The sequence below is a fragment of the Trichechus manatus genome, unplaced genomic scaffold (genome assembly GCF_000243295.1).
Source record: "Trichechus manatus latirostris isolate Lorelei unplaced genomic scaffold, TriManLat1.0 scaffold00065, whole genome shotgun sequence".
Taxonomy (NCBI): Eukaryota; Metazoa; Chordata; class Mammalia; order Sirenia; family Trichechidae; genus Trichechus; species Trichechus manatus.
In genome coordinates, this window is record NW_004444001.1 from 6,777,120 (window position 1) to 6,790,476 (window position 13,357).

At 48.2% G+C, this 13,357-nt stretch overlaps 1 protein-coding gene across 2 annotated transcripts in view; it reads right to left on the bottom strand.

Moving 5' to 3' along the window:
* Nucleotides 1-78: 78 nt before the first annotated feature.
* TREML2 (triggering receptor expressed on myeloid cells like 2) overlaps nucleotides 79-13,357 on the bottom strand; it is a 17,671-nt gene continuing 4,392 nt past the window's right edge. Inside the window, exons 2-5 of one of the 2 annotated variants that reach the window (XM_023734179.1) lie at nucleotides 7,139-7,459; nucleotides 5,035-5,452; nucleotides 3,564-3,670; nucleotides 79-3,270 (exon numbers count right to left, since the gene is read on the bottom strand). In XM_023734179.1, the coding sequence (XP_023589947.1) occupies nucleotides 3,179-3,270; nucleotides 3,564-3,670; nucleotides 5,035-5,452; nucleotides 7,139-7,459 (938 nt within the window). In that variant the 3' untranslated portion in view covers nucleotides 79-3,178. Of the gene's footprint in view, nucleotides 3,671-5,034; nucleotides 5,453-7,138; nucleotides 7,460-13,357 lie in introns of both variants that reach the window. The other variant, XM_023734178.1, reaches the window with a different exon arrangement.

Sequence of the window (13,357 nt, forward strand, 5' to 3'; positions counted from 1 at the left end):
CATTAGATGAGCTACAGAAAAACGGTAATCACCAGCTGTTGATAGTTGATAGGTAGGCAACAAAGGAAAGAAGAAATACTGCACAAACTCAGTGTTGCATGTTGGTCTGGGGAGCAGACTCTGAGACGGAGATTGGCGCAGGAGGCTCAGAGTGCTCTTGGGCCAGCACCTTGGGAAGGAAGGACAAGCAGGACTGGGTAGAAGTCAGGCTGCAAGATAGGTCAGAAGGCAGCTTGGACCACCTTGTGAGGAGTTCTAGAGATAATATACTCTTCACAACGTCCCTGAGTAGACAAGGGGGTGTGGGGCCTTTCTACCATGCATCACAGTCCAGGAGTGCAGGTCGCCCTGGAAAGGGGGTGCTGACCTTGGTGAGGTGGCTCTCTGCAGCTGAGGCTGTGCTCAAGGGGGGCTGAAAGCTAAACCTTCTGTTCTCACTAGCCCCAGCATCTGGGCAAGAAGTCAATCATTTCTGAGTCCATCATCCTGGGCAGCTAAGCACAGAACCCACCACACTCCCTTTGGTCCAGAGTGAAGGATAAGATTTGCAGCCATTTCTACCTCACTCTCGTTGGCTGACCCCTCATGGCAGTGTGCATGTCCTGCGGGTGAGGAGTCTGCTTGTCGTGCCCCACACGGCAGTGTGCACATCCCATGGGTGTGGAGTCTGCTTGTCCTGCCCCACATGGCAGTGTGCACGTCCTATCACCTAATCATCTAGGAAGTGATTGTGGGAGGGGCTTCAGAGCTCCCCTCTATCCTCCTTTTCAGATGAGGAATTAGGTTTAGTCAGTTCAGACAGAGACGAAAAGCTGAACTGGGAATTTGAGCCCAGGCCTTGATTCCAAGGGCACTGCCTTACCCACCCTTGATCCTCCTTATAAGAGGACCTCATCAAAGGGGCTGCAGTTGTGGGCCCCCAACATCTACGCAGTGACAGAGAATGTGGGAAGAGAGAGGACAAATCAGGAGACTAGGATCTGAAGGGACTAAATGCAGCATGTGGGAGAGGGAATACTAGAGCTGGAAAGAACTTGAAGTCCAACACTAATGAGGCATTTACTTAGTTGCACAGTTCTCATGTTATTTTGTTTTCTCCTGACAACAATCTTGAGAGGTAGAAATTATCGTCCTCTTTCACAGAAAGGAAAAATGAGGCCCAGACAGAATTAGTGATTTGCTCGGGGTCATACAGTGACAGGGCAGCATCCCTGGATCCCGGTCCCAGACCCACTCCGGGGCACTGCCACCGCACATCTCGCCCGCGGGCAAGATGGGCTGCTGGTGGTGCTGCCACAGGATCGCAATAGAGTTGAGCTCCCCAGCTGAGCTAAGCCCCTCCTAGCTACACACCAGGGTGATGGCCTCACCCACCTGATGGGGAGGAAGGCTTCTCAGCAGGTTGTTTCCTGGTGGAGACGGGTGTCACTCTGTGTGTGTGTGTGTGTGTGTGTGTGTGTCTAGGAGCCAGATCTGTCAGTTCCTCAATCTGCTTCTTCCCTCTACTGCCCTCTCCTGGACTTAGAAAAGAAGTGTCTCCTCCTTGCTGTTCCCCAGGACCCCTTCCTCTAGCCCAGCTTCCCAGAGTGGCCCCCATCAGCTGCCCACAGAGGCCCCAGCTGAGTCATTCTCCTGGCCATGATGTTCACTCTCTAGCCTAGGAAGTCCCTGACCCAGGGCCGTGAATAGAGATGTCACCTCTATCCCAGATGCTTGTTCCAGTTGCTCAGGCTGGGGGGACACCCCTCTCCAGTGGAAGAATCCTGTCCGTATTCTCCAGCCTTCACTGCTGGACATCGGGCCAGTGGTCTGGGCAGTAGAGGTAGAGTCTGAGCAATGGGTCAGTGGGGCAGGGGACAGATTCCTCAGCCAGTGGGTCCTAGGCCAGAGGTTACTTGGGTTTCATTCCCCCTGTCCCCATCCAGGCCAGTCATACGTGCTGTGGCTGGCTCTGAATTGTCTCGGCGGTGTCACAAGTGGGCCCTCTCTCACCAGGGGACAGTGAGCCCACAGAAGGAGAGGACATGCACCCCTTCTCTGAGCCATGGCCTCCCCACCAAAGTCTGTGGGGTGAACCCCACCACCACACACACACACACAGATCTGAGATCTCAGGTGGCCCTGGGTGTGGACTCTGCTGGGGGCCTCAATCCCCTCCAGGAGCTCAAACGTGGATCCCAGGTATGGAAACCGAGAGAGAACAAGCCCCAAATTCAACCTCTGCACCCCAGTCTGGGGAGAGGCTGGCCTTGCACCTGAGGGGGGCTCTCCTGGGCAGAGGGGTATCTAAGGTATGGGAGGTATGGCGCATCCCCTGGGCACCACTGGGGGGCACCAATGAGCAGTTTCTGTTGGCCATCACAGTTTCCATCGACAGCTGCGAGAGGATCATTCAGCAATTTAAAACTAATTGCCACAGCCACTGTTTTCCGTAGATACACCACTGCTCCCAGGAGGGGCTGTGAGCAGATGGCAGCAGTGGGCGGATGGGTTCCTAGGAGATAAGTGACAAGTAGCCACAGCCAGGTCAGAGCACAGAGGATACACGGTCAGAAGCAGGGGCGTCTGGACAACTTGGGGATCCCTTGCTGCCAACCGTCTATGGACCCCCAGTACCTAGTCTGTTCCTCCTCCAGGGCAGGGCCCAAGAGACATCAGCTGCCTTGGGGGCTCACGAGCCCGACTTTCTTTCTCAAGTTCACAGGGGAGCTGGAGGGGAGCTGAGGACACAGTGGTCACAGGTGGGAGGAGGGCAGCTCTAGCTACCCACGCCTCCCTCCCCTCCACTTGATAGCAAGGGGCTCTGAGGCAGACGGAGCTCAGGCTCTGCCTGCAAAACAGAATTGTCAGGGCTTCTCTGCCATCCAGCTAGGGCTGGGGTCTGCAGCTCTGAGCAGGATCTTCTCAGTGGCTTTCCCCACGACTTCCTCCCTGGGCCCCTCCCCAGATTCCTGGCAGCCCAGGAAAACACTCAGGGCCCAGGAGAGTTCACCACAGAGTGGGCCAAGCTGCTGGCCCCTGGCATGGGCAGACTGCAGCCTGTGTTTCTGGGAAGGCCTGATTTCAGCATTACGCAGGTCCTCACATCCCAGTCTTGCTCCGGTCCAGACAAGGCCCCATCTTCATTCCTCCTTGGGACTCCTGAGACCCCTCTGGGAGAAGCGCCACCTCTGTACAGTTAGGTGGTCTCGGGCCAAGTCAGCTTCCATGGGGGCTCTGGTCCGGGCGCGTCCCTCCAGTGTCTAGCAGGACCATTGCACAAGCTGTAGCCTACAGGACAGGGACAGAGATAAAGAAGGGCCTTGCTCTTGGCCCAGCCCCAGCCCCTGGTCTGGCTCTGCCTTCTGGCTCCTGCCAGGCCATCCCCTTGGGACTATGCTGTGCTGTCCCTGCTTACATTCCCTCCTCCCTTGCTGAGTGCCATCATGGTCCTCTTGACTGGACACAGGCTGAGAGACACATCACCTGGGGACTCGGTGTCACAGACAGCGCAGGAAGGCATTTTGAAAAATGTGTCAAGCCCCAGTGCTCTGCACTCCAGCTGGGAGGGGGGCTATACTCACTGCCCACGTGTCTCCTCTTCCAAAGCCCATAGAAGATGACCAACAGCACAGGCACGGGGAGGAGGGCCAGCACCACTGCAAGCACAGTGGGATCAGAGTCCTGGTGCCTGAGGAGACGGGGAGAATGGCAGGAGGTGAGCCTCAGTGTCCCCCACCCTGACCCATGCCACCCAGGAGGAGCTGGGCAGGGGTGACTCTAGCACAGACACCCTGATAGCCCTCTACCTCTAAGGGAGATGGCCTCTCTTCCCTATGGACCCACCTGTGGGGGAAGGAAATGAGGCTCTCAGAGCTCAGGGGAGGAAATCAGTCAAAAATGACCCAGGGATAATTTCAGAGAGTACTTGGGGGCAAAGGCCTTGTCCTGATAGTCCCCCAGTGGAGGGGAGCACCTCTCCATCTCAGCTCCTCCTCTCCATTATGCCTCTAAATCTCCTTATGTGTGAGAATAAGTGGCTGAAGAGATCAAGGTCCTTGCTCTCCTCACAGGGACTGAGGCTGCCTCTTCCCACTTCCAGCCTCTGTAGCAAATGCTATGGGTGCCCCCCCCCCCAAGTCCCCTTGCCTGTGTCACTTCGGGATACACTGGTCTCTGCACAGCCTTTTTTGTTTTGCTTGAGGTCTTTCCCTTGTCAGTGGAGCCCTCTTTGCCACCCACATAGCAGGTAGCCCTCCACCAATGACCGAAAGGAGTTGGTGTATTAATACCCCAGCACCCTTGATCTTCAGGGAGAATATCTCTGAGGTGGTGTTCAACATTGGAGCCTAGAGTTTCCTCAGTGGGACTAGGCTCCTATCACCCACAGTGGTGGCAGCTTGATTAAGTACTCTTTGTTGGCTACCTGCCCTGCCGTGTCTTCACTTCACCATCTTTCCTGTGTTCCCCTCTCCCACACAAGCAACATACACACGAATCCTTGTCTCAGGATGTGCTTCTGGGAGAACCCAAGTTAAAGCATCTCCTATTTCCCACTGGGAGTCTCTGAATGGTGCAAACAGTTAATGCACTAGGCTGCTAGCTGAAAGGCTGGTTGTTCGAGTCTACCCAAAGGCACCTTGGAAGAAATGCCTGGTGACCTACTTCCAAAAAATCAGCCATTGAAAATCCTATGGAGCACAGTTTTCGTCTGACACACATGGGGTCACCATGAGTCAGAGTCAGCTCAATGGCAACTGGTTCATTCCCCACTTCCTGAGCCTGATCCTCGACCTCTCTCCTCTCCATCCCCAGACTCTTCATGCTGATCCCATTCTCTACCCTCATACCCACTGCCACTCTTTATGTTACACTCTCCATCCCAGCTTCCCGTTTCCCACCTCTCACCCTCCCTCCCATTCAGCAACAGGCCCCGGGTGAGTTCCTGGGGAGCAAAGGGCCAGGTCTAAGATTTGTACCTTGAGAGCCGTTCAGGCACCAAGCGCTATTGCCATATCTGGGAAAAATGTCACCCAGCCCCAGGACCCCAGGTACCTGATGGGCGGTAATTTGTTGAGAAGAGATCTGCCGGTGTGACACATTCCTGTGGTGGGCGATCTGGTGCTTGGGGGCATAGACTCGGTGGAGATGCGCACTGGGACAACAGAGGAGGTCCAGGAACTGCTGGGAGACTCAGTCACTGTCTGGGACCCTGTGGTCCTCCTGCGCCCTGTGGTGGTAGGGGTGGTTCCAGTGAAGCTGTGTCGTGCCATAGGGGTTGGTCCAGTGGTCTCTGGGGCAGTGGAAGGCAAGATGCTGGCCAAGGTGAGGAGTCCAGGTGTGAACACAGTCATGCCCGTGGTGAACGGTGCATCAGGGTCAGAGGTAGGGGTTCGGCCTGTTGCCAAAACAATTCCACCCTTGAGGATGTTAGATAGATGCGTCAAAGGAGTGTTCCTCTCAGTTGTGGGAGCTGAGGGACCAGAGAGGAAGGAACATTAGACTGACTTGGGGCCTCGGTGCTGGAAGCAGTTGTCCAGATGCTAGGGTGGGGGCCTGTCCCCTGTTCCCTTCCTTGACCTTAGGCCTAGGATTCTGCTCTGCTGAGTGACCAGGTGTGTGTTTGTCCAGAAGGTGATGCCAGGAAGAAGCAGGTATAGTAAAGAAGGAAGAAAACCAAAATACCAGTTGCCATGGATTTGACACCAACTCGTGGTGACCCCACGTGTGTCAGAGTAGAACTGCGATCCATAGGGTCTTCAGTGGCTGATTTTTCAGAAATAAACCCCCAGGCCTTCCTTCCAATGCATGTCTTGATAGATTTGAACCTCCAACCTTTCAGTTAGCAGTCAAGCGCGTTAACCATTTGCACCACCCAGGGACTCCAAAAAAGGAAGAGACTTTCACACTTTCTTTAGCCTCTCCTGTCAGGCCACCTGCTCTCAGAGGACATCCCCTCACTATCCCCATCTCTCTCATCACTTTCAAGATCCTCCTCATTCCTGTGGGTCAAAGAGATTTCAAAAAAGTCATGTTGATCAGGGACTTTTCCAGTTGCTCCATAACTGGTGACTAGGATCCAGAGATGAGGACAAGGAGGCACCAAGCATCCCAAATTCCAAAAAAGAAAAAAAGCTGCAATCAGTTAGGGTCAGACACCTTCCTTGGGGCTTACCAAGAGACATCTGAATTGGTCCTGCTATCCTCAGCCATCAACCCAGCCTCTTACCATCCCATTTTCTAAAAGAAGCCTGAAGTTGGGATGGTGGAAGAAAGAGGAACTGCACGAGTTGTGAGTCATCACATGAAACACGTGGAGTCACCATGAGTCAGAATCAACTCAACGGCACTGTTTTGTTTTGTTTTCTTTTGTTTATGGGTGGGGGGAGCCTTAGGGATGCTGCCTGACTCTCCAGCATCAACTCCTATCACCCTTCCCCACACTCAGTATGGACCAGCCATACAGGCCTTCCTCATACACACCAAGCTCCTTCTTACCGCAGGACATTTGCATCTACAATTCTCCCCACCTGGAATGCTCTTTGAAGCTCCCAGATTTTGACAGGGTTAGAGAACTCTCCTCATTCAGGATCTGCATGATGGCATCTATTCAGGGAAGTTCTTCTCTGATCTGTGGTACTCCCCCACCACTGAGTTACTCTCCAGTTCATCATACTGTCTTATTTTCTTAAGAACATTTATTGTTATCTGGAATTGTTTCTCTTATGGTAAGTTAATGCCTGTCATCTACCATAGGGCAAGATTGTGTCTGATTTGCTTACCCCTGTATCCTCAGAGCCTAGCACAGTGCCTGGCACATAGTAAGGGTTCAATAAATATACGTTAAACAGACGGCAGAATAAAAAAGAGCAAAGAGAGTTCTGAGTTCGAATCCCAGTTCTGCCACCTGCCAATTCTGTGACACTGAACAATCTCACTTTCTTCACTTATAAAATGGTGACAGTAATACCCAAGAACATCAAATCAGAAGATGTCTGTAAAAGAACTCTGAAACCCCTCGGGTGCAACATGATTATTATTCATTATTATTATTCTTATTAAACCTGATGTTAGCAGAGTGCTTCAACATGGTGGCCAGCCAGTGGCTGGAGGGATGCAGGGCAGGGAGGACGGCCCCACCCAGCCCAGGCCCACTCACCTGGAAACACTTCCAGCAGGATGCCCATCAAGGGGTAGAGGATCTGGGAGCTGTTCCGCATGCACCAGTATCGGCCAGAGTCCTGGCGCCTGAGGGCCGCCATGGTGATGGTGACCACCTTGGCCTGGATATCATCCTGCAGCAAGTAGTGGGGCCTCTGTGCCCAGACCCGGGTGAACCCAGCCTCACATTTCTTCCTCCTGACCTTGCACCAAACCTTGCCCTCCACGCGATTTTTACGATTCTTGTAGGGGCACTGCACAGACAGCGTCTCTCCCTCCCAGTGCTGCACTTTGGTGTACGTATCCTGGGCTGGGGGACCTGGGGAGACACACCTTGTTAAGCAAGGTCTAGTGAGAGAGGAGGAAGGAGGCATCTTGAAACAGAAAATTGATGGTGAAGGGGGAGGGCGTTGATATTGCCCTGCTGAAGAAGAGCTCACAGTCTGATAGGGAGACACAGCCCTGCCCTCAGGGAACCCCAGTCTGAGGGAAGACACAGCCTGCCCTCAGGGAGTTCCAGTCGGAGGAGGCGACATGGCCCTGCCCTCAGGGAGCCTCAGTCTGAGGGGGAGACACAGCCTTGCCCTCAGGGAACCCTAGTCTGAAGGGAGACACAGCCCTGCCTTCAGGGAGCCCCAGTCTGAGGGGAAGACACAGCCCTGCTCTCAGGGAGCCCCAGTCTGTTGGAGGAGACACAGGCCCTGCCTCCTGAGAGTTCCCAGACTGAAGAGGAAGATAACAGTCTTTCACTCTCGGTGAGTCCTAGGCTGATGAGGGAGAAACAAGGTTTGCCTTCAAGGATCTCCCAGTCTGATGGTGGAGACACAGGCATAGCCCTCAGGGAGCCTCCAGTCTAAAGGAGGAAACTCAGTCCTTACACTCAGGCAGCCCAGCAGACGTATCCCCTTTCCTCAAGGGATCTCTATTCTGATAGGAGAGTAATAAGCTTCAAAGTCAGGGATTCCCTGTCTTGTGGGGAAGATGCAGATCCAGCCCTCCATGAGATATATGCACTGCACAAGTCATTAAGTTATGAAATTCCAAAGCTCAAACAACTTAGGTGCTCTGAAAAGATTTTTAAAAATCCAATTATTTGAAAAACTGAAGACTGGTTATGTATATCACAAATAGGTTCACTCTTGTTGTTAGGGGCCATCAAGTCAATTTCAACTCAGCAACCCCATGTGACAGAGTATAACTGCTCCATACAATTTTATAGGTTGTCATCTTTATGGAGTAAGCCATGGTGGCACAGTGCATAAGAGCTCAGCTGTTAACCAAAAGGTTGGTTGTTCAAACACATCAGCAACTCCGCAGGAGAAAGTTGTGGCAGTCTTCTTCCATAAAGATTACAACTTTGGAAACCCTATGGGGCAGTTCTACTCTATCCTATAGGGTTGCTATGAATTAGAACTGACTTGATGGCAATTTTTTTTTTTTTTTTAATCTTTATGGAATCAACTCAACAGCATACAACAAAAACAACAATCTTTTCAGAAGCAGGTCTTTCTCCCTCAAAGTCGCTGAGTGGGTTCCAATCACCAACCTTTGGGTTAGCAGAAGAGCACTTAACTGTTGTGTCACCAGGGGTACTAGGTTCAAAGCAGTGAACTTTTAAATAGTAAGCTGCCAGAGGCAGGGCCAAGATGGTGGAGTAGTCAGACACTTCCTGTGGTCCCTCTTAGAACAAAGACCCAAAAAAACACGTGAATCAATTACATATGACAATCCAGGAGCCCTGAACATCAAAGGCAAAGTTGAGGAATCAGTCGGAGTGTCAGGGGGAGGGAGAGACAGTTAAGAAGCAGTGAGGAGTTGCCAGACCTGACCTGGCAGGAGCCAGCCCCCTTCAGTCTGGATCAGCTGGCGTGCACAGTGAAGCAAGCAGTGGTGCTCAGGAGATGTTTTCCACGTCAGGAGACACTGAATGGCAAAGAGTCTACTCGGGCCTCCAGAACCAGTGAAAGCAGTGTTCAATTGGCAAAAGATAAGTACATGCATCTGACCTACCATGCAGATCAAAAAACACCCGCTTTGAGAAAAACTCCTCTCCCATTTACCTGCCCCCTCCCCACTCTGCACCGGGTCCCAGGCTGGCTTCAGAGATTGCTAAGTCCCCTGGGCCAGAAGTAGGGCCCGCCACACACCGTGAGCCATTCTCCCAGCCTTGGAGAAGGAACAAACTAACAAACAGGAAGAAATAATCTGCCAGCTCCGCTAAGCTGGGAACTCAGGGTAGGCACAGCTCTTTTGCCTAGGCACAGGCATGATGGGTCCACAGACTTTGAATGCCTTTCACCTCTGCATACACCTGTGTGTGCCCATTTCAACAGTGTAGGTCCTCATTAGCACAGTACTACAGGGTATATACCTAAAGCCTAACTTCAACTGTATCAGCTAAATGGTGAAGTGGCAGGTTCGTGATGTTTGACACTGCTCTGCCCATTAAGCAAGGTCCTCACCTACCCACATCAAGGGCCTGATGACTGGTGGTTCCACCCATGCCACCTAGCCACCTGTGACACGGGCCCAAGAATAAGCGGTGCCTCCCAGTCCTTATAGCTAACAGCACTGGGTGCTCATAGTCTGGCTGCAAATCCCACCCACTGATGCACTCTAGGGAACAGGGCATGCTTTCTTCCCAGACACTCAGGGGAAGCTGTCAGCCCCCTGCCTCGCTCAGCGTGTGAACCCCTACTGCAGCCAGATACCTGTGCCTACACCAATCACCCCTGCCTGTCTAGGACTGTAGGTGAGAGCTTACACCACATACTTGGTGACCGACTACCTGGACACCTGAGCTGAATCCATACAAGAAAAGTAAACAGATTCCTGGGCTCACATACCTAGTAACAGATCTAACTACCTGGTGACAGGACATTAGAGCTTTAAAGTCACTGATAATCAAACTAGCTCACACGAGCAGCCTATTTGGGCATATCAAAACAAAACAAGAAGCTAGGAAACAGTAAGCAAACAAAACAAATAAATATAATAACTTATTGATGGCTCGGAGACAACAGTCAATATCAAATCACATAAACATGCAGACTATGATGGCTTTAGCAAGCTCCCAAAACAAATAATCAAGAAATATTCCAGAGGAAGAGAACTTCTTGGAATTACTGGACGTAGAATACAAAGATTAAAATACAGAATTCTTCAAGAGATCAGGAAGATCAGGCAAAATGAAGAACAAGCCAAGGAACACACAGACAAAGCAACAGAGGAACTTAAGAAGATTAGAGAAGAGCATAATGACAAAACTGACAGGCTGCAAAAATCCATAGAGAGAGAGCAAACAGAAATCAAGAAGATTAAGAATAAAATTTCAGAATTAGACAACTCAATAGAAAGTCATAGGAGCAGAATTGAGGCAATGGAAATCAGAATTAGTGAGACTGAAGATAAAGCACTTGACACCAACTTATTTGAGGAAAAATCAGAGAAAAGAATTTAAAAAAATGAAGAAACCCTAAGAATTATGTGAGACTGTATTAAGAAAAATAACCTATGGGTGACTGGAGTGCCAGAAAGGGTCAGGGGTGGGGGTGGAGAACAGAAAATACAGAGAGAATTGTTGAACATTTTTTGGCAGAAAACTTCCCTGATATTGGAAAGATGAGAAGATACCTATCCAAGATGCCCATTGAACCCCACATAAGGTAGATCCCAAAAGAAAGTTACCAAGACATATTATAATCAAACTTGCCAAAACCAAAGATAAAGAGAGAATTTTAAGAGTGGCTAGGGACAAATGAAAAGTCATCTACAAAGGAGAGGCAATAAGACTAAGCTTGGACTACTCAGCAGAAACCATGCAGGCAAGAAGGCAATGGGATGACATATATAAAGCCTTGAAGGAAAATTGCCCGCCAAGAATTATCTATCCAGCAAAATTGTCTCTCAAATATGATGGTGAGATTAGGGCATTTCCAGAAAAACAGAGGTTTAGGGAATTTGCAAAAACTAAACCAAAATTACGAGAAATACTAAAGGTAGTCCTCTGGTTAGAAAATCAGTAACAATAGATAACAACCCAAGACTAGGACACAGGACAGAGCAACCAGATATAAACTCAGATAAGGACATCACAAAAATAAATCAAAGCTAAAACATTGAAAATAGGGAAACAGAGATGTCAACACGTAAAAGACCACAGCACTGAAACAAAAAAGAGGGACTTAAAAATGTAGCTATAGAACGTTCATATGGAGAGGAAGTAAGGCGATATAAAGAAATAAAAGAGTGGTTTAAACTTAGAAAAATAGGGGTAAATATTAAGGTTATCACAGAGGAAATGAACAATCCTACAAGTCAAAATAAAAAACTAGAAAAATATAAAGACTCAGCAAATACAAAATCAACAACAATGAAAAAGACGAAAGGAAAACACATAAAGAAAAACGACTCAGCACAGAAAATTAAGTGGAACAAAGAAATTGTCAACAACACAAAAAAAAGACATCAAAAATGACAGCTCTAAACTCATATCTATCAGTAATCACGCTGAATGTAAATGGACTAAATGCACCAATAAAGAGAGAGTGGCAGATTGGATTAAAAAACACGATCTGTCTATATGCTGCCTACAAGAGACACAGCTTAGACTTAAAGATATAAACAAACTAAAATTCAAAGGATGGAAAACATGTATCAAGCAAACAACACTCAAAACAGAGCAGAAGTGGCAATATTAATCTCTCACAAAATAGACTTTAAAGTAAAATCCACCACAAAGATAAGGAAGGACACTATATAATGATTAAAGGGTCAATACACCAGGACATAACCATAAAAAATATTTACGCAGCCAACAACAGGGCTCCAAAACACATAAAACAAACTCTAACAGCATTGAAAAGAGATAGACAGCTCCACAATAATAGCAGGAGACTTCAAGACACCACTTTTGGTGAAGGACAGAACACCCTTAAAGAAGCTCAATAAAGACAAGGAAGATCAAGATGCCACATCAACCAACTTGATCTCATAGACATACACCGAACACCCCACCCAACAGCAGCCAAGTACACTTTCTTTTCCAATGCGTATGGAACATTCTCCAGAAGAGACCACACATTAGGCTTTAAAGCAAGTATTAACAAAATTCAAAGCATTGAAATATTACAAACCATCTTTTCTGACCATAACGCCATAAAAGTAGAAATCAGTAACAGAGAAAGCAAGGAAAAAAAATCAAACACATGGAAACTGAACAACATCTTGCTCAAAAATTGCTGGGTTATAGAGGAAATTAAGGATGGAATAAAGAAATTCATAGACTCAAATGAGAATGAAAACACATCCTACCAGAACCTTTGGGACACAGCACAGCAGTGCTCAGAGGTCAGTTTATAGCAATAAATGCATACATACAAAAAGAAGAGAAGGCCAAAATCAAAACATTAATCCTACAACTTGAACAAGTAGAAAGAGAGCAGAAAGAAGCCCTCAGACACCAGAAGAAAAGAAATAATAAGAATTATAGCAGAACTAAATGAAATAGAGAATGGAAAAACAATTGAAAAAGTTAACAAGACCAAAAGCTGGTTCTTTGAAAAGATCAACAAAAACAATAAACCACTGGCCAAACTTGCAAAAGAAAAACAGGAGAGGAAGCAAATAACCCGAATAAGAAATGAGATTGGCGATATCACAACATACCCAACTGAAATTAAAAGAATCATAACAGAATATTATGAAAAACTATACTCCAACAAATCTGAAAACCTAGAGAAAATGGACAAATTTCTATAAACTCAGTACCCACCCAAACTAAAACAAACAGAAGTAGAACAACTAAACAAACCCATAACAAAAGAAGAGATTGAAAAGGTAATTTAAAAACTCCCAACAAAAAAGCCATGGCCCACATGGTTTCACTGCAGAATTCTACCAAACTTTCAGAGAAGAATTAACACCACTACTAATAAAGGTATTTCAAAGCAAAGAAAAGGATGGACTACTCCTAAACTCATTCTGTGAAGCCAGTATAACCCTGATACTAAAACCAGGTAAAGACACCACAAAAAAGAAAATTACAGACCAATATCCCTCATGAACATAGATGCAAAAATCCTCAACAAAATTCTAGCCAATTGAATTCAACAACATATCAAAAAAATAATTCACCTTGATCAAGTGGGATTTATACCAGGTATGCAGGGATGGTTCAACATTAGAAAAACAATCAATGTAATCCATCACATAAATA